General features: G+C 45.2%; 1 protein-coding gene across 1 annotated transcript in view; it reads right to left on the reverse strand.

The window, feature by feature from the left end:
• Positions 1-20054, reverse strand: part of CIMIP2C (ciliary microtubule inner protein 2C) — a 66533-nt gene extending 46479 nt beyond the window's left edge. The window contains exon 1 of the mRNA XM_078649976.1: positions 19888-20054. Coding sequence (XP_078506102.1) covers positions 19888-19961 — 74 coding nt within the window. The 5' untranslated portion in view covers positions 19962-20054. The remainder of the gene's footprint in view (positions 1-19887) is intronic.
• Between the last annotated feature and the right edge of the window lie 598 nt (positions 20055-20652).

Consider the following 20652-nt stretch of genomic DNA (forward strand, 5'->3'; position numbering starts at 1 on the left):
CACTTGTTGGTACATATAAGTTGTGTGTGCAATGATATTCTGCCACAGACTCCTGTACCGTGCGCAGTTTTTGACTACTCAATATTGTCACTCCTCACTCCTATACCTAAAATGTATTATCGTTGTTCTCACATAGACCTGTCACTGATGTAACCTGCACTTACATTGTCCCTTCCCGTATACACTGACTACTACCGCATATGTGTTATCTGCCTGCATTTTTCTGCACCCTTATATCCTTATTGCGCACCCTATACTTGTGCAACTCGCACCCATCTCAAGTGTTAACCTTGTATGCACCGAGTACTACCTCAAATACCTTGGCAACGCACTAGTGTCAGTCAATCCTGTATGCACCAATTACTACCTCAAATACGCGCACTAGTGTCGCTCCCAATTATCTCACTATTATTGTCTGCAGCGGTACTCTGCGCATAACATTACTGTGCACGCACTAGTATCACTTTAGGCCCTTGCAACTGTTTAGGACAGTGCACCCTCCCCCCTACACCCTCCCTCCTACACCTACCTAGATTGTCCTCCCATTATGGAACCTATCGGCAACCACACATACAAAATCAACTACCCACCGTCACTCCCTAAAAAAGCCGCTAAACGTTTTAAACACAACCTCCTGAGGTCCCACCCGGAAACTCCTTGTGCAGACACCTACTTCTCACCAGTCAATGGTTCACTGAACATTGATATTATCTTCCACACCACACGCAGAGCCCAATGGAGAAACACGTTCCGCACCTTACTCACCGTCGCCACCTCCAGGAATTTCGCGCATGGCCTAAAACTCTCCATCACTCCATCACAACTCTTCCCGGGCAGAACAACCATAACTATATACAATAACGGAATTATCCTAATTCAATCCACTGACAAGAACCTGGGACTACTAGACAACCTGTTCCCCACGTTCAAACAGCACCTCGCCAGTCATCGGACCCCCACTCATAGCACCCGCAGGCCTATCACCCCTGAATTCACAGCCCCCAACCACAACACTTCTAACCTAGCTCAACCACAAATCGACACGCACCTTCTCTCCACCCCCTGCACCTTAGACATTCACCCACCTAATGTAGCTACCTCGCACTCCACATTTACAGACATAGATCCCTCACACACACATTCCAGCGGCACCCTCTCCCCCTCCTACAACCTCACCTTGTCACCCTCCCATACCACACCCACTCCCGTCACCCCTGACACCACAGCCTCAAACCACATTCATTCTAACCCAGCCCAACCCCAAAACAACATGCACCTCTCCTTTACTCCCGACACCCCAGTCACTCACCCATCTACCCTCTCCCCCCTTACAACATCACCTTGTCACCCTCCCATACCACACCCATTCCCGTCACCCCTGACACCACAGCCCCAAACCACATTCATTCTAACCCAGCCCAACCCCAAAACAACATGCACCTCTTCTCTACTCCCGACACCCCAGTGTCTCACACATCTACCGTATCTACCTTCCTCCCGTCGAGCACAGACATAGATTACTTACCCTCTTACACCAACCGCCTCACCCCTTCTCCCCACACACTAGCCCTCATCCCCTTCACCGCCCCTGATACCACAGCCCCCACCCAAAAAGACATGCACCACCCCTTTACTCCCGGCACCTTAGTCATTCTCCCACCTACCGTAGATACCCCACATCCCTCAAGCACAGACATAGATCTCTCTCCCTCTTACAACAACCACCCCACCCCTTCCACCTACACACCAGCCCTCATCCCCGTTCCCCTCATCCCCGTCCCTCTCACCCCTGATGCCACAGCTCCCTCCCGCAACAGGCCTATTCTAGATCAACATCAGACCGACACACACAAAGGCAAACCCCACCCTTTACCCCCACCCATTCTCAGCCCCCACTTCCTCCCACTAACCAATCACACAGAACACGCCACCTCCATCAACTCAACTCGACCCCATCTACAATCCCACTCCCCTCCCAGGCTCACCCCCCACTACCCAACCTCCACCCCCGCCACCACTAATAAACGCCCATCCTCCACCCTGCACTCTACGCCCACCACCAATACTCTCATCCGCACCACCAACCTCTCCCCTATGTCATCCACGCCTGACCCTCCCATCCCCACCTCCACACATGTCCCACTGCGGACCACATTACGGCCTCACTCCTTCAACTCAAAGAAGACATGCACATCATCAAACAACAACTACTCTGTCTATCACACTCCAGTCACCCCCACCCAACACCCTCCACCAGATCAAACAAGACATTCACATCATCAAACAACTGCTCAGAACACACCCCAGACATCACTCACGCGTCTCCACCATCACTTCCCCTCCCAACTGGTCCCCCACCCGGGCGGCGAACTCTCGCACTCGACCCCCACCGCACTGGACCTCAATCCCTGCTCTCAATCGTGAAAACCGCCCCCATCGCTCCTGCAACCCTCTCTCGGACCTAGACACAATCATCCTCCTCCGCTCCTATGACTCAGCTCCCCTTAGCAACACACCCGACACTCTCACTGCCATACCTACGATTCACTCCAATCCCCTTAGACCCCCCACACTGAACAACAGAGTCGCTATCCACAGTAACCTGAGTAAAGTCCCCCTCGCTCTAGAACACCCTTCCAACCTTGACACACCCCGTCTCAAATGCACTCTCCTAAACTGCAGATCAGCCGCTAGACACTCCGCTGCTATCGCCGATCTCATCCTAAAATTGGATCTTGACTTAATCATCCTGACTGAAACTTGGCTAACAGAATCTTCTACACCTATAATGGACATTCTGGTTCCCCCCAACTACCACATCACTAGACTTGACAGGTCTGGCAATAAAAAAGGTGGCGGAATCGCAGTTATATACAGGAGCAACCTCTCTGTCCTGAAAGTACCTTCCCCTCCCCTACCCTCCCCAACGTCCTGTGAATACATCAGCCTAGATATTATCAGTGAGGGCAAACCGATCTGCACTCTTCACGGCGTTTACCACCCACCCGGTGACAACCTCACCTTCTCCCAACAAATCATGGACATGATCTCAACCAACTCAGGGCGGCAACTCACACAAATATACCTTGGGGACTTCAACCTCCACTGGAACGATCATAATGATGCGGTGGTAAAAGGCCTGAAGAATTTCCTTAACGCCCTAGACCTTACACAAATTTGCAACAGTCCAACACACAAGAAAGGCTCTACCCTCGACCTTATCATCTCCAAAGAGGCCTCTATCCAACTCGAATCTATCCAACCCTGTGACTGGTCGGACCATCATATTATCACGTTCTTCATCAATGAAAAAGTTAAATTTAACCCTATTCAATCCGCCGGGCCCAAAGTCTGGAAAAGAGACATGAAAAAACTAAACTCAAACTCTCTGCCCCCAAACAGCTGCAACTTACTACTTCCTCCGGCTGGTGTTAAGGACGTCCAATCCCTGACTGATCACTATCTTAACAATATGACCGCAATAATTGATGAAGTCGCACCCTTGCAGCTAAAAAAAGCCACCACAAAAATCTCCAATCCCTGGTACGACGGGAGTCTCAATGACGATAGACGCGCCATGCGAATGGCAGAGCGCTCCTGGAGATCAGCTCCCTCTGCACTGAACTTAAAAAACCTGAAGAAAAAGAGAAATGCCTACTTCAGGAAAATAAAACGATCAAAATCAGACTTCTTCAGCCGTCAGCTCGACCAAGCCAAAAATCGTCCGAGAAAGCTGTTTGAGCTTATCCGAACACAAACCAAAGAACAACCCCAACCTCTCAACACTATATGCAAAGCTCCCTCCTGCGAAGACTTCGCCTCTTTCTTTAACCAAAAAACTGACAACATAAAGAATGATCTCCTCATGGACGCAAGCCTCTATCCCAAACCCCACCGCATAACACCCACTAAACCAAAAAACAATGCAACCTGGTCAACCTTTGTCACCTACACGGAAGAAGAAATTGGCAAACTGCTCAGCACTCTGAAACCATCCAATCACCTCACGGACCCCCTTCCTGCTAACGCTGTCAAGGTCCTTACCCCGGCGCTCCTTCCACTCTGGACCAAAATTATCAACAGCTCACTTCAACAAGGGATCATTCCCGACTCCCTCAAAGTTGGACAAGTAACACCTTTGCTAAAGAAACCTACAGCCGACCCCTCTGACCTAAACAACTACCGTCCCATTACCAACATTCCGACTCTGGCCAAACTGCTGGAAAAATGCGCACAAATACAATTGACTAAACACATTACTCAATTTGATCTTCTCAACTCTCATCAATCAGGCTTCCGAGCTAATCACAGTACGGAAACTGCCATGATTCACATAATCGACGACGCCCTCCAAATCCTAGATCATAACGATACCTGCCTCCTCATCCTCCTTGATCTCTCCTCCGCATTTGACACCGTCAAACATGAGAGCTTACTCAAACTATTAAACACAAGAATGGGCCTATCTGGAACTGTGCTCAAATGGTTCACTTCCTTTTTGCAAAACAGATCGCAGAAATTCAAGAGCAACAACTTGATGTCCGCACCAAGACCCGTATCGCTAGGCGTACCACAAGGATCCTCCCTATCCCCAACTTTGTTCAACCTAGTTATGGAACCTCTCACAACCTTGCTGCAAGAATCTAATGTACACTTCCACATGTATGCTGATGACACCCAACTTTATATCAAACTACAATCACCCAAAGACATCACACTCTTGAACTCAACGATCAGAAGCACCCAATCTTGGTTGGCCACTAATCATCTCAAACTCAATGCCCTAAAAACAGAGTTCCTTCTGATCTCACCTCCAGCGAAGATCACTACCGCACAAATGTGGCTTAAAGACCTAACGGCGCTCAATGTCCAACCCACCATCGTGGACTCAGCGAAATCTTTGGGCATAACACTTGACACCAATCTCAGCATGCAGGAACACATCAACAAAGCAACTAAGGGAGCAAACTACCAAATCAACACCCTTAGGAAACTTAAACCTTTCCTTCCAGCCAAAGACTTCCAGACTGCGGTACAATCACTAGTCATACCTCGGATAGAATATGGCAGCACCGCCCTCTGCGGCCTCCCCCTAGCGACTACGGCACCCATAAGAGCCTCTCTAAACGCCGCAGCGAGACTTATCACTGGATCAAAAAAACACTCACACATTTCCCCTGACTTCAAATCATTGAACTGGCTGCCGTTTGAAGCCAGAATACACCTGAAAATAGCTTGTTTGACCCACAAGGCTGTCCACCTGAGCTCACCTAGATACCTCGCTCAGAAGCTGACGATTTCTGGAGGCTCCAGAAACACTAGAGGCACAAACAACCTTTTGCTAAAGCCTAAAAGATTCCGCAAGGAAAAAACCTTTAAACGCTCTTTCTCAGGAATGGCTCCCAGGATTTGGAACTCGCTCCCCCCTGAAACAAGGCTTATCACCTCTACCATACTTTTCAAGAGAGAAGTAAAAGCGATCCTCATGGCCAAATACACTTGAACGACTACTGAGGAATAACTACAAAGACTCGATACTCATCTGTACTAATTGTTCGAACCCTTATATTTTTATTCTTGACTTTGAAATTGACTTACTTGATTGTTTTATGATATCACTTCAATGTACTGTTAACATGATTGATGTATCTGCGTATACATGCTCCCCTCCTCTGTAAAGCGCTCTGATATCTGCGAAGATCTTGTTCGCGCTATACAAAACTTTCAAAATAAATAAATACATGTAGTAAAAATGGGCAACTGGGATTTCAAGCAGAAGAAAAGCAGAGTCCGAATGATGTTAAAAACTCTCAGCCACATGCATCAAGTGATTTAGGAATCGCAAACGGTGCGAATCGCAAAAATCGGCCGTTTGCGATTCCTAAATCACTATTTGGGATGCATCAATCAAAAACTACAAGAAATCGCTATTTTTTGCGAATTCTGAAAATGCGATTGCATTTAAGGAATCGCAATTTGCGATTCCTTAAATGCAATGCATGACACTTAAAAAAATTGCGAATTCGCAATTAGGAGGAAAAAATTACCATGAGGTTGGACCTCATGGTAATTTGCGCAAAAATTAAAAAAATGCATTTTTGTGCATTTTTCAAACTGTCATGTTGTGCACACACATGCCCTTAGGGCATGTGTGTGCACAACATATGTGCATAGATTGATTTCAGGGGTGCAACAGGGTGTCCTTTGGACACCCCTGCACCCTTGAAATCGCAATCTCAATTTGCAATTAGCTAATTGCGAATCGCAAATTGAGATTGTCTTCCCATTCATTCCTATGGGCCTTTTGGCCCATAGGAATCAATGGGAAAGGATTCCTTAATTGCGATTCGCAAATTGTGAATTGCAATTAAGGAAAATTAAGGAATCGCTATAACCATTGCGATTTTTTGATGCATTGCCGTTTGCGATTCCTTAATTGCGATTCCTTAATTTTCGCAATTAAGGAATCGCAAACGGCAACAATGATGCATGTACCTGAAAGTCTTGCCAGGAAGGGTTTGCAGAGGAGTGGCAATGAATGGTCCGCACTTGGAGCACATCCTGGCTGGCCTCATCACTCGAGGTGCGGGTGCAATGCAGCCGAAGTTCAGAATGTTCCACCAGGCACAGAGTTGACCAACCGAATCCTTGCTCTCAGGGCTACAGCGTCGCACGCGAGCACGTAACGTGATCCCGGATTGGGCGCGCCATGTATTATTCAGCACCCTTGTTAAATTTTCATTCAAGATTAAAAAAGATTGTCCCTCTGTTCTGATCCGAAAACATGAGCCCTGCTGAGTTGCCCGGGCAGCGTTTCTAAACAATGCCTCTTGCTGACAGTGTACCTGCTGGGCTGATGTATTGATGACAGTGCCGAGACAGGCAGATGGACCAATGCTTGTTTGTCCTCCATCCACCTGACCTCACCTGTAGCCTTCTGTCCCATCCTAAGATTTCACGCGTTTCACCTGCAGACCCTTTGCCAAGGCAGCCATTTATACACCATTTAGAGGCATATCAGGCTTCAGCTGTGGAGACAGCGGTGTGAAATGCAACACTGCTGGCCACGTGACTCTCAGTACAGCCCAGGCTGTGCCCTCTTTTCTTCCTGGCTTTCCTCTCTCTGTGCAGCACAAACTTGCAGCTGGGACTCTGCCCATCAAGATGCCAGCGAAAGGTTCAGCTCAGGACAGAGCTTCTCACAGTTTTCGGCTTGCCACGCCTATAGTAATTCGGTTGATGCCGCATATCTCAATGTATGCATGCCGCATATCTCAATGTATGCATGCCACATATCTCAATGTATGCATGCCGCATATCTCAATGAATGCATGCCACATATCTCAATGAATGCATGCCGCATATCTCAATGTATGCATGCCGCATATCTCAATGAATGCATGCCGCATATCTCAATAAATGCATGCCGCATATCTCAATGTATGCATGCCGCATATCTCAATGAATGCATGCCACATATCTCAATGTATGCATGCCGCATATCTCAATGAATGCATGCCGCATATCTCAATAAATGCATGCCGCATATCTCAATGTATGCATGCCGCATATTTCAATGTATGCATGCCACATATCTCAATGTATGCATGCCGCATATCTCAATGAATGCATGCCCCATATCTCAATAAATGCATGCCGCATATCTCAATGTATGCATGCCGCATATCTCAATGAATGCATGCCACATATCTCAATGTATGCATGCCGCATATCTCAATGAATGCATGCCGCATATCTCGATGAATGCATGCCGCATATCTCAATGTATGCATGCCACATATCTCAATGTATGCATGCCGCATATCTCAATGTATGCATGCCGCATACCTCAATGAATGCATGCCGCATATCTCAATGTATGCATGCCGTATATCTCAATGGATGCAAGCCGCATATTTCAATGTATGCATGTTCAATTACAGAAACAAGAGTCTGCCTCGAATGTCTTTGTCACTATCACAGCCTGACCTCCAAGCGACAAGCCCATTTAAGCTTTTAATAGCCAAACTCTGGTAGGTGTCTCCACAGTTTCAAACTCACAAAAAAGGAATGTTCCATTTGCAACAGTTGAGAGTGGGGTTCCTAGGGCTGGACACCTCTTCTGACCTATCAGGAGAATGACATGTGCCACTATCCTGCAACACTTCTGTGGTGTAAATATATTTTATTTTATTTGGAAAATTGAATACCCACAAGCACCTCGGGTATCCCTATCTGGGTCCTTATTCTCAGACGGTAGAGCAGTCAAGAGACTTTTCCGTGTCTAGGCTCCACGTCACCGCCACACACAGGGCGCAAACTAACAACCATCAATAAATGTAACTTTCCTATCAGAGCTATAGCTTTAAAAAGATTATGTGTATTTAGAAATAGTAAAAATATAACAGTTGAAAGAGGTAGCTAAAAGTAATATTTATGGAGAAAGTCAAACGATTCCACCTCCATCTGGGGTCACGATTTGAACACAAGCGTATTTGTAAAGTTTGCACGTACAGCGTTAAAATTATGAGCGTCAATTCACAAAAATGCCTGGGGTAGTGTATCGGATGTGACATCACATGCCATTTGACTTTAACTTTGACTCACACTCATGCTCACGTTTGCACATACTAACACGTTCACGCACTCTCGCACACATAAACACACTCTCACCCACAAGCATGCACACAATATACACATTTAACAGCATTTTCTACTTACCTCAGCTTCCAGAGAGGGTCATATTCCAGCTAATGTACTGCATTTTTTGATTTCACTAATATTGGATAATATTATACGCTATTTGTGTAATAAAACATTTACCAGAAAACCAGGCAAGTGGAGCTCCAACCAGCGGCAGCGCCCATTAGGACGGGCTGCCACTGGGTTCCAGGCATGCATTTTGCCACCTCTGAGGCCAGGGATTGCAAGAGGCAAGCCAGGGGTCGCAGCTGGGACCCCTAGCGACCCATAAATGACGTCCATGGTTATAATGCAGAATCACATATACTCAGTGGGCCTGAGGTTATGCGCGGGTATCCTTGAGCTTTAACAGCCCCTGGTTCCCAGGCTCAATAAAGTGAAACTAAGAAGTCCAAGCATGCTAAACCAGGAGCCTCATTGAGGGACGACATGCTTACCCTCTGTCTTAGTATTGTAACAGATGTGGGCTTAAGAAGCATCACTCAGAAGACTTGAGACATTTCTACACGAAAACCACAGCCCAAAACCGATCTTCTCAACTGTAAAGGGGTGCTGGTCTGGGCAGAGGTAACTGGAAGTGGCTCTAGTCTCTGGATTTCGTGTTTGAGGGCTCCGTCCTTCGGTGCTCATACAAGAGTGTTTCTGGACACGGTATATGCAACAATATTTGTGCCAATAGGTATCACCTATTTCAACAACGAAGAATGGTGGATTTGCTTTGTTTGATCAGCACATCCTAACAGCATATTTCGCTTGTCATGATTTCATATGGTATAAATTTAGTACACCTTGTGGGAGTGTTCGTCCGGTATCGTGCTCATCCACCTTGTAGCACCAATCCACAATATCCTGCTCACTCAGGGTGAGACAGAGTATCATATACACATTACAACAGAGATACCAGTGCACATCCCTTCTTGTTGCTATTATCCAATTGGCAATCAGCCACGACAGTTCAATATTTTCACTCTCCTCGTTGTCCTCAAACAAACAAGTACAATGTTCATTAATGTTCAATTTCCATTTATTATTGATTTCTTTCTTTTGCCACACCGTCACAGCCGACGCGCGTTTCGCCCTCCGCGGGCTTTTTCAAGGCCAGAATATAATGTGGTGCGCAGAATTTACGTCAATAATTCAAGTGCTTAAGTCCAATTCACAAGAGTTAGTAAGTCGTAGAGACCATTCATATGTCAAAATGCGAATTACTGAGCGCTATCTGGAGCCTTGATAAGTTCCATCGCCATAGCGCATTACTTTGGCGTTCGTATGGAGTCCTTCTTTCGCGTTCGCCTTCCCAGAAGCCCCTTCTGGGAATGCGCACCACATTATATTCTGGCCTTGAAAAAGCCCGCGGAGGGCGAAACGCGCATCGGCTGTGACGGTGTGGCAAAAGAAAGAAATCAATAATAAATGGAAATTGAACATTAATGAACATTGTACTTGTTTGTTTGAGGACAACGAGGAGAGTGAAAATATTGAACTGTCGTGGCTGATTGCCAATTGGATAATAGCAACAAGAAGGGATGTGCACTGGTATCTCTGTTGTAAGGTATCACCTATTGGTTGGGAACCCAACAAACTCCCACAAATTTAAGGCACCATTTCAGATATGAGTTGGTTGTGATCATGACTTTAAAGTGGTTCTAGGGAATAGAAGCACAAAGTCCTGGTCTGGTGAGATGTCTTCATGGCTGTGGCAGCTCCCACCACCCATAGTTCTAGATACAAGCTGCCTCCTTGAGTCACTAGTCTGTCCATATCAGACTTTGTAAAGAGCCATGCCACTGGATTCAGGCTATCCTGACTGATGAGGGGTGATACCCCGAAACCGGTCCTAGGATACTTGTTTCTGGTACTGGGAGGACCTGGCCTGGCAGTGCCTGGCTGGACTGTTCAGAGGGGGAGCAGGGTCAAGACTGATTTGCATATATCTCGACCCAAACTGTGGTGCCCCTGTGAGCAAAAAACAATGGATTTAGAAGCAGATCATTCTACTGGGGGTGAGTGTTTGACATTGTTCAGCATTCGATCCTCAATTATTCTTTTTACAACTTTCTAAAAGTGCTATTTTTAAAATTGTGATCAAAACCCGACTTTACCATTAAATTGGGCTCTTCACACCAATTCCAAAGACACCAAACATGAGCTAGGTCCCTGATAACATTTGGAAATTACAGCTCATTGAATGCAATAAGGAATCTCCAATGTTTTCTTACGGGAAGAGTAGGCCTCACAGTAGTGAATTTTAGGAGTTTTTCATTGCCAGGACATGTAAAAGTTAAAAGTACCTGTCCAACCTTTTAATTGCACAGCACCCTGCCGTAGGAGCTACCTACAGAGTGGCCTACATGCAATTAAAGTGGATTTGGGCTTGGCTTAGTAAGGGGTCTAAATGCCAAGTCAACATAGTTGTTTAAAACTGCATTCAGGTAGTAATGGCAGGTCTGGGACTTGTTTTAAAGTGCTACTTAAGTGGGTGTCACAGTAAGTGCTGCAGACCCACTGGGAGCATTTAATTTACAGGCCCTGTGTAAATAGTATACCACTTTTTGAAGGACTTACAAATAAAGTAAATATGCCAATTGCGTATGAGCCAATGTAACCATGTTTAGGGGAGTGAGCACAAACACTTTAGCACTGTTTGGCAGTGGTAAAGTGCAGAGTCCTAAGGCCAACATTAATAAGTGCAGGAAACAAGGAGGTGAGGCAAAATGTTTGAGGGAAGACCACCGTAAGGCTGACAGGTCTAATAGGTGGAATCTGACTCCCCACCCACAGGACACTGTTACCCTTTGTTTTAAGGTAATGGACTAGAAAATGGAATTAATGCAAGAGTACAGGCTTCCAGGTTTGAAAAGACCTGGCCAAGCCTACACCAAGCCTTCCTCCATTTTGTGCTGCTATACAGAAAACACAGAGAATTTAAATGTGATGTTCTGGGGCAGCTAGGCAAGCATGCAAATAGTTTCCTCATTCATCCTGGACCACACACAAGTTTGAAATATATCTTTAACTCTTAACCCACTCAGGTAATTGTGAAAGAACCGATTGATAGAGCCTGGGTGAGCTTTTAGATAGGGGAGGCCATTAGATGTCACTCTCTGAAGAAGACAGAAAAAAGGCCTGTCCTTTCACTATATATTACACTGTGGCATAAACCCCAGTAGAGAGGGCACACATCCTCCTTTTAAAGAGGGCTGTACTTGTGGTTGCTTTCCAACATCAGAACCATGCTTTGGGGTCTCCATCCTTGTAAACAAGAGGTCCCACAGTAAGCATGGAGAATTGATGGGATCTACGGGGAGGTGGCAGGGGTAGGAGGTTATTTAAAACCTACTAAGACTTTCAGGGAAGGGAATCACATAGGGCGGGGGTGCACACTTCCAGAGCCATGCAGGAAACATTACTGTTCCAAAACAATTACATTTGTTCGTGTGTTACATTACTGGTATTTGTATAGCCCATGTCTGCCAATTATGTGGCATCTTAGTTTTTGTGTGTTTTCTGGAATCTGTTATTGCTTGTAGTCTGGGCTGTACATTACAAAATGCCTCTGGACTGTCTGGAGTAGGAGCTGCCACATACCCCGAGTTGGTTGGAACATACATTACCGCATGACTCTGAGAGATGGTTTGAATGTGCATTACTGACCTGCTCTGGGTTGTCTTGATTGTACATTACTATGTGGCTTTGGATTATCAGGAACTGGAAGGTGTGTTGCTACACGTTTCTGAACATCATGCAGACTGTGGTCTCTGGAGGTAAGTGAGGTATGGAGTGTGCATGCATTGTTATTCTAGTGTTACTGTATTATAGTAGTTATATTATGTGTGAATGTTTGTGGCATTGTCTGGCATAGTCAGGCTTGGATATAGCTGGCTTCCCGGTGACAGGTGCGGCGGCGTTCATGCACTCTTGCTCTTGGCAAAGGTTACATTTCTGAAATTTAAACTGGCATTTGAGTGATAAAGTGTTTTGTGTTTGGGAGGCATAGTGTTGTGGTTACTTCCTTGATGGCGGAGGCCGCCTATTGAAGTTAAGGTTATTTCTTCTCATGTGTATACGTATTTCTGCATATACATTATTATTTTTTTTTTTTTTTTAAATGCAAGATTTTATTGAAGTTCCAACAACATACATATTTGCGCCTACAACCCTGAGGCCGGCTGTTACTGTTAGATGGTTCACGGATTCTGCGGGTATTAATACTTATTGGGCTGTGATTCATTTTATTACATACATTTGTTATCATATTGCTTTTCTGTTTTATATTAACAACAACTCAATTTGTGACTCAGTAAAATAACACACGGCTTTCCTTGTTTCATAGATCTTTCAGTTTATCCTGCTAGGCATCACATTAGTGCACCTAATCCCCACCCGGAAGGTCCACAATCCTAACCTGAACAGTGATCAAGTAATCCTAAAGTTCTAACAATATCCCCGGTTAGTTAGGGCAATCAATTAGCTCTCCTCTGTCTCATCCTCAGAGCTATCCACTTCGTCCTCTGATAATGGGTCACAAATGTCCCCCCTGTATGTATTCCACGGCTGCCAGATTTTGTTCCACTTGCGTGGGTTGGCTCTTGTTTTGTATACCGCCCTTTCTGTTACCATAAGTGCGTCTACATTTCTGCACCATTGCGCCGCATATACATTATTTAAAATTAAGATATTATCACCACTGCACTTGAAGCCTAGCATGGAAAATGGGTCTCACCTGTCTGTTTTTTGATTCTGTATTGTTTATGGAAATAGAGGGTATTATTTATGAGCCAGTATGACTTGCCTATTCTGCTGTCTATGACTCGATTTTGTAAAATATATATAACATTTTATGTTTTCACTCTGACCCTCCACGTAGATATTTATCCCTAAATAAGTAAATGAAAATCTACAAGGAAAGGTTATGGGAAACAATGAAAGGAAGCTTACTAAGAGAAAAAAGATGTCATATGAAATGAAATGAAATGGAAAGAGAATTTATAAAGCGCGGTAGCTGCCCTGAGGCGTCCTAGTGCTAAAATGAGTGATGCTTTCAGGTAAAACTGCTAACAAGAGATTTTATTCAGGTTTCTTAAAACGGATGGTTTTTAGGTGTTTGCGGAACAGGAATAAGTTAGGCTCGGATCTCAGATGAAGAGGGAGGGAGTTCCACAGTTTGGCCGCATTGTACGAGAATAGCCGGCCCCCGCATCTGGATCTCTTGATCCTGGGGAATGTGACGAGGAAGGAGTGTGCTAAGCGGAGCTGTTTGGTGGGGTGGTAGGGGGTGATCAGGGGATGATTAATGGCAGCCCCAGTTTTCCAGAAAGCTCAATGGGAGATGCAGAGAGTCTTGAAATTAATTCTCTCCCTGACAGGAAGCCAATGACGGCTTTTCAGACTAGGCCTGGCTGAGAGACGGCTGGGAATCTGAAGCAGAGTTCGAGCGGCACAGTTTTGTATAATCTGGAGCTTCCGTAGGGTTTTTTGGGGGACTCCCAGGTAAAGGGTGTTACCAAAATCGAGACGGGACAGAATTAGGCCCTGGACTATGGGCTGTCTTGCCCCAAAGGGCAGGAGGGGGAGGATCTTCCAAAGTAATCTGAGAAGCCCAAAGCAAGTGGCTGAAAGTTTGGCTGCCTGACAGTTGAAGCTAAGTGATTTGTCCAGCCAAATGCCGAGGCTCTTTATAGTGTCTTTGGATGTAGGGAGTAGGGGGCCAAGGCAGGCGGGCCAGAGTGAGTTAATCGTAGAGGCAGGGGGGTTGTCAAGGTGCATTAGCTCAGTTTTGTCTCCATTTAATTTAAGGCATGAGGAGGTCATCTAGTTCTTAACTTCTTCTAGACAGCCCCTCAGGTGGACCTGTGCTTTGTGTGTATCTGACTGATTGAGGGATACCACTAGCTGAGTGTCGTCGGCATATGTGATGATTTTTATCCCGAGCGGATGGACTATCTCAGCTAGTGGACTCATGTAAATATTAAATAGCGTAGGGCTCAAGGAAGAGCCCTGCGGCACCCCACAACCCAGGGGTTTACTGGGGGAGATGATGTCAGCCTCGAAGACCTGGAATGAACGGTCATCCAGAAAGGATACAAGTAAGGCAATCGCTGTCCCTGAGACTCCTAAGCTAAGGAGTCGATGCAGTAGAATTTTGTGGTTCACCGTGTCGAAGGCAGCACTTAGATCGAGGAGGATGACTGCCACCGATCCTCACCGATCCATGATCCTCCTGGCTGCTTCCGTCACTGCAACCAGGGCGGTTTCGGTCCCATGCATGGGACAGAAACCCGTCTTATTCATTTTAAAAAGAGGTAGGCCATGTAGCTAATGAGAGTAAAGGAATATTTAGTGCTCGCTCAATGAAAGGGTAAAAATAAACATCTACTATTCAGCACCACGATTTCCCATGTCACCACCGACCATGGGGCTGACTTTATCTTTTTGTCATTAAAAGGCATATTCACAAAAATAAATCTACACCTGTGTATTTACTACAAGTAAATGTACTCTTAAACTTTTGAGTAACTTTACTACTTTTGGCTATTCACTTCTTATGAGTGTAAAATTACTCAAAAGTATAGACTCACACTTGTCCCCACCCAGTCAAATATTGTGTAGCGTCAGAACAAATGTCAAATACAATTGTAAAGTTACTACTAGTGACTATACGACTTTATGTGACATTCCGCACTCTTGACAGAGACCTCCGTATTCAAGGTAGAGATCTTACCTTGGTAAACAATAAGGAAAACTTTTTTTTAAATTGAGTGTTCATGTTGAATATCAATGATAATTCATTTGATATATTTATGTTAAATGTTGAACAATATTAAAACTACTACAGCATTGCAAACTTCATTTTAAATTAAAATAAGTATTATTTTGAATATATTACATTAAAAAATATATTTTTCTGACATTTAAATCAAAGAAATTCCCAACTAAAGTAAAAAAATTAAATGTTATTTATTAAAATGATTTAAACTTATGTGTAAAATTAATGTAATTATTTTTCAAACATACTAGTACATTCGTTTGTAAATTGAAAAAAGGTTAACAAAATATTTTGAAATAAAATGATGGCTGTTTTATTCATGGACACGTTTTTTTACGTGAAGTATTTATATTTATGTTTTAAATAGATTAAATGATTTATTTTAACATTATTTCCTATGGGCTTTTATTTCACGTCCCTCCGTCCATTATTTTGTATAAGAGGATGTTACAGTACTGGTGGTTGGCCATGTGTGGTGCTGAAGTACATTTACTACTATTTCGGTGCCTTTTAGGTTGCACTGACAATAGAAGGCGAGCTTGTGAATAGCAATGGTCTTGCTCTTTTGTGGGTGGGTGCAAGCATCTTCGTAAACCCTCCCTAACCTCGCTTGACCCCTCCATACTCATCATTTAAACCCTACCATTACTAGTAAGCATTCCTCATTTTCCAGCAACTACCAGTGGGACTAAACGTTGGTGAAATGTCAGCACAAGACTGCACTGTAGCAGGGGCAATATGTGTAATCTGAAACGGTCTGTTGAATCTCCCCTGCACCATCTGTGTAATTGAGGAGAGGATGTGGTTCGTCGGCTAGACTGCCGACTCTGGTGCTGGAAAACAGTGTTCAAGCCTTGGGGTCGAGTCCACATCCTGTGATTCTGGGCAAATCACTTAATCTCCCGTGCCTGAAGGTGTAATGTAAATACGGTGCTCATGTAAAGTGCTCCAATAGCTTCGGGTCGAGTTTGCGCTATGTAAATATGCAACAACATTACAGCTCATGGGAGATGTGTATGAAACACATGACTTGGTCATTCTCCAGTTCTGTTGAGTTTACGAAAAACACCACTCTCGAACAGCAGCCAAGCTTACATACCTATATGCTTCTCTCTACAACCACTTTATCAAACCGTTCTCCTTGGAGATTTTTCTGAATTACAATGCTTTGGTGGGAGTTGGCACTTAGTTTTCAAGGTATTTCTTGACGGAAGTTATGAGTAGGCTTCAATGCTGCGACCAACATAGAAGAACACCTACCACTGTAAACATCTACCCCATGATGACGCAGGTGTCAACTTTCCGCACCATCGCTACTGAGGACATAACATAGCATCAGGGCTGGACTGGCCGTTGCGGCACTGGGCATTTCCCCAGTGGGCTGGAAGGCTCTGGACGTTTTTTGAGTGGTGGGGGGCGTTTTAGTTACTGGGGGACGGTTGTGCTGCAGTGCCTCAATATCGGCCCCCAATAGCAAAAGCAGCAGCAATGCCTTTCACTAGCACCCCCCCTCCACCCAAGGGGCCAATCCAAGTGAATTGCCAGGGCTGGTTTGTGCTCCCAGTCACGCCCTCTGCCCTCTAATGTGAAAGAGGAAGCTCTCCAATGGGTTAGCTTTAGAGTGTCCACTTCACTTGATGTCATTGAGTACATTGTGTTTACAGTCTGACACATTCACTTACAAATCATTGCTATCTGATTTGATCATATAATTGGTTCAATGGACGCAAAACAGGACTACAACTCCCAGAATGCTTTAGAGTGCCACAAGAAACCCCAGAGATGGGGAAAGGTAATCCATAATAAAATGAAATGAGCTTTTCACACTCGTTTTGGTTTAAGATCCACCCTAAAAACCTTTTCTTACAAAGGCAAAAGGTGAGCTGCAGATCAAATATGCTACATTCACTTTCTCTCTCTTCCTCGCTCTGTTTCCCTGCACATCAGCAGAGATAGATTCAATTGCCTGTCAGATCTTATGAAATCAAAACATATTACCTAGAAGGGAGAGAGAGGTTTGGAGCCTCCCCTTCAGTCATTGGTTATTCCATTTTTCATTCACATTTTGGCTCAGCTCACATTACAACCTTTCGATGTTGGGACTGTCAGTCATGAGGTATGGAGTTTTGTTACTTTACAGAGAGAAAGTGTTATTGGTAGGCCTGTATGAGTGCACAAAAGAACAGTCAAACGGGGCCTCCAACCAGCAAGTCCGGTCCAATGTTACACGTGCTTGAGGGGAACAGGTCCCAGCATGCTATAGGGAAGCGGGGCACCAGCAGACGTTTGAACGCTCGACCAATGCCGCAGAATACATCACGCCCAATGGGAGAGCAAGGTGGGTGTGCCCTCAGACAGCCCTAGGCTGCTTTACAGTCGTGGCCGGCATGGCAAACGGGGGTTGGGGGCTGGGTGTCGCACGGGGGAGTGGAAAGGGGGAAATCAGAAATAATGCTAATTAAAATCTTACTTTGAGGCCGGGTTCCGTGTCTTCTCTGCTCCTGCTCTCCTGCCTCCGGCAGGAGCAGGAAGCAGGCAGCCAGGCTTCCTACCCTAAGCAATGCAGCGTTGTGATTGGTCTGAGCACTGTGACACGGCGCTCAGCCAGGGGCTGGAGGGGTGGGCTGTAATGCAGCCTGCTTGGAGAACAGGGAAGTGCACATGGCTGGTTTGGGCAGACAACTCCTCCCCTGCCCTGCTCTGAGAGCAGAGCAGCCCCACCCACCCGCCCGCCGAAAAGCAGCAGGACACAAATCATAAAATGACAATAACTCTAAGTTATTGTTATTTTATGTTTCTCACTGCTTAAAAGCAGTGGGGCGCGTTCCTACGCCATAGCGGATAAGCCGCCCCTGCTACTATAAGCCGAGCAACTGATAAGGCATCATCTGCACAGAGGCATAAGCTAAGAGCGGCTCCTGTGAGACATTTTCTTCTCCAACCAATCTCCTGTGGGCAAACAATATACAAAAGTCCTAAATACCAGAGGAAAATAATTATGTGACATAATACATGGAAAAATGAACTGTGCACGTGTAGCAACAACAACAACAAAAATGTATGAGGTCCACCATACAACTAGCTGCAAGTGTCTGCTATTAAAAACAGATAATGTTAGGCTAGCTACTGAAACACAATATTTATAAGAATGACTGAGTGGTGGGGCAAATATGAGCATGTGCCAAGAAGCACAGTGGAAAAACTCAATATGCACTACGGATTGATAACTGATGCCATAAGTCTGGGTAGTTAGTAAGAATTTCTGAGCAATTGTGTAAATCTCAGCATCAGTTAAAGATTATAGAGAGTTAGTGCAAATATCAGGATGGATTGATTATTACTGCGTGAGTGTGGAAAGCATTGCAGTTAGCATATCTAGGAAGGGTTAACGAGTGACCATGCACTAATGAAACTAGAATGACAGTACATTTTAACATGCACTAAGATTACTGAGCGATGGTGCAAATCTGAACTCGCGCTACAGCCTTGAGTGATGGGGCATATTTAAATATGCAGTAATGGTTACTGGGTAATGTGGCAAACCCAAGTATGCAGTTAAGGTCAATGAGAGATTGAGCAAATCAGTACATGTCCCTAGGATAACTGAGTGGTGACAATCTGAACACCCATAATGGACTGGTATAATAGTGGTAATACTTGACACAGGCTTCGCAGTGTTGGGACAAGGGTACCCAGCCCTGGTGTAATGGTGCCCTGGTCTTCTTATTAAATCCTTGCAGTCACCCATTCATCAATGCAATCAAACATTCATCCATGAACTCACTTGGCTATGCATTATCCATGGACTCAGTCACATATTCATCAAACTTTGACTCATTCATATATTCGCCCATCCTTACAGCTACACACAAAAATTCACCGGTCAATAAAGCACTTTCACATCTAAATTAGCCAAACACACTGATCTGTCAGTGCTTGTTTTAAGAGCGGTTCGCCAGACCCATTTTGCTAAATAAAGTGCAATCAGAGCTTTAAAGTAAGGGTCACTTTTGGGGATTATGCGGCAACCCTCGGAGCAATGTAGCTTTAAAACAATATAGTTAAAATGCCTGAACAGTCTAAGGCGGAAGTGAAGATTTTACAAGCTAAATAATTTTCTTTTCCGGTAATCGTGCATTGGAGATGTGGTTTAGGGAATGGAATAAAGGCGCTGCAAAAAAAAAAAGTTAGAACATCTGTTTTTGTTTCCACTAAAAAGCTGTCTTCAAAATGACCTAGTCAGAAGTTATTCTAGAGTGAAGTCAAACACGTGGTATTGCATGATTAAACCTTGTGAACTTCAGTTCGCATGAAAGTTCACTTGTGAGGTAAATGAGGCTTTGAACAAAATGCTGCATCTTGTTATGTGTTTGGGGTGTATGTGATTGGGGTGCGGTGCCCACAGCCCCCTCGCTTACCCGGGCATGAGCGCAGGCGGGATGTAGGTGGCATTGTTGTGGGTGACGAGGGTGCCAGCGCTCCTGGAGGCCATCTACGGCTGCCTGTGGTGCACTGCGACCCCTGCTGCGGCTGCCTGTGGTGCACTGCGACCCCTACTGCCTCTGCTGGCCTCGACGAGTCCGCCCGGGCTGCTGCTGAGGCGCTGGAGAGGGTCTCGCGCTGATCCAGGTGATGATGCCAGCTGCACGCGCGGCGTCCGTGGCAACGTAACAGTAACCAGGGGCCGTCGCCAGGCAACGGCCCTTACGGCTTCACATCTCCTGCAGCCACGAACTTGGAAACGGAGAAAGGACTACAGCACCGTGCAGAAGCAATCAAAGGCAATTACAAAGCACAGAAAGCGAAATAAAAAGTGAAAAATAGCTGCACGCGCTCCACTGCACATTGCTGGAGTCGTGTAGCAATAGTGCAATTATTGACACTGATGCAACATCAGCAGAGTTCCACCTAGTGCTCCAACAAGTGAATAGAATGTTCTCTAGAAAGGTTGATTATAGGAAGTGATAGTCATTTTATCGACCCACAAGGAAGTAAAAGACCTGAGTAGACCCTTCGAGGATTTAATCGCACGAACTGCAAGCAAAGAACAACCGAGGACTTATGCTCAGGCACATTGATCCACTGAGCTACCTTCCTGAGATAATAACTTCCAATTATTTAGGAATGTTATAATCAGGACCACTCAAATTATGTTGCAGGAGAAGGCCACATTATGCGGCAGG

The sequence above is a fragment of the Lissotriton helveticus genome, chromosome 6 (genome assembly GCF_964261635.1).
Source record: "Lissotriton helveticus chromosome 6, aLisHel1.1, whole genome shotgun sequence".
NCBI classification, from domain to species: Eukaryota; Metazoa; Chordata; class Amphibia; order Caudata; family Salamandridae; genus Lissotriton; species Lissotriton helveticus.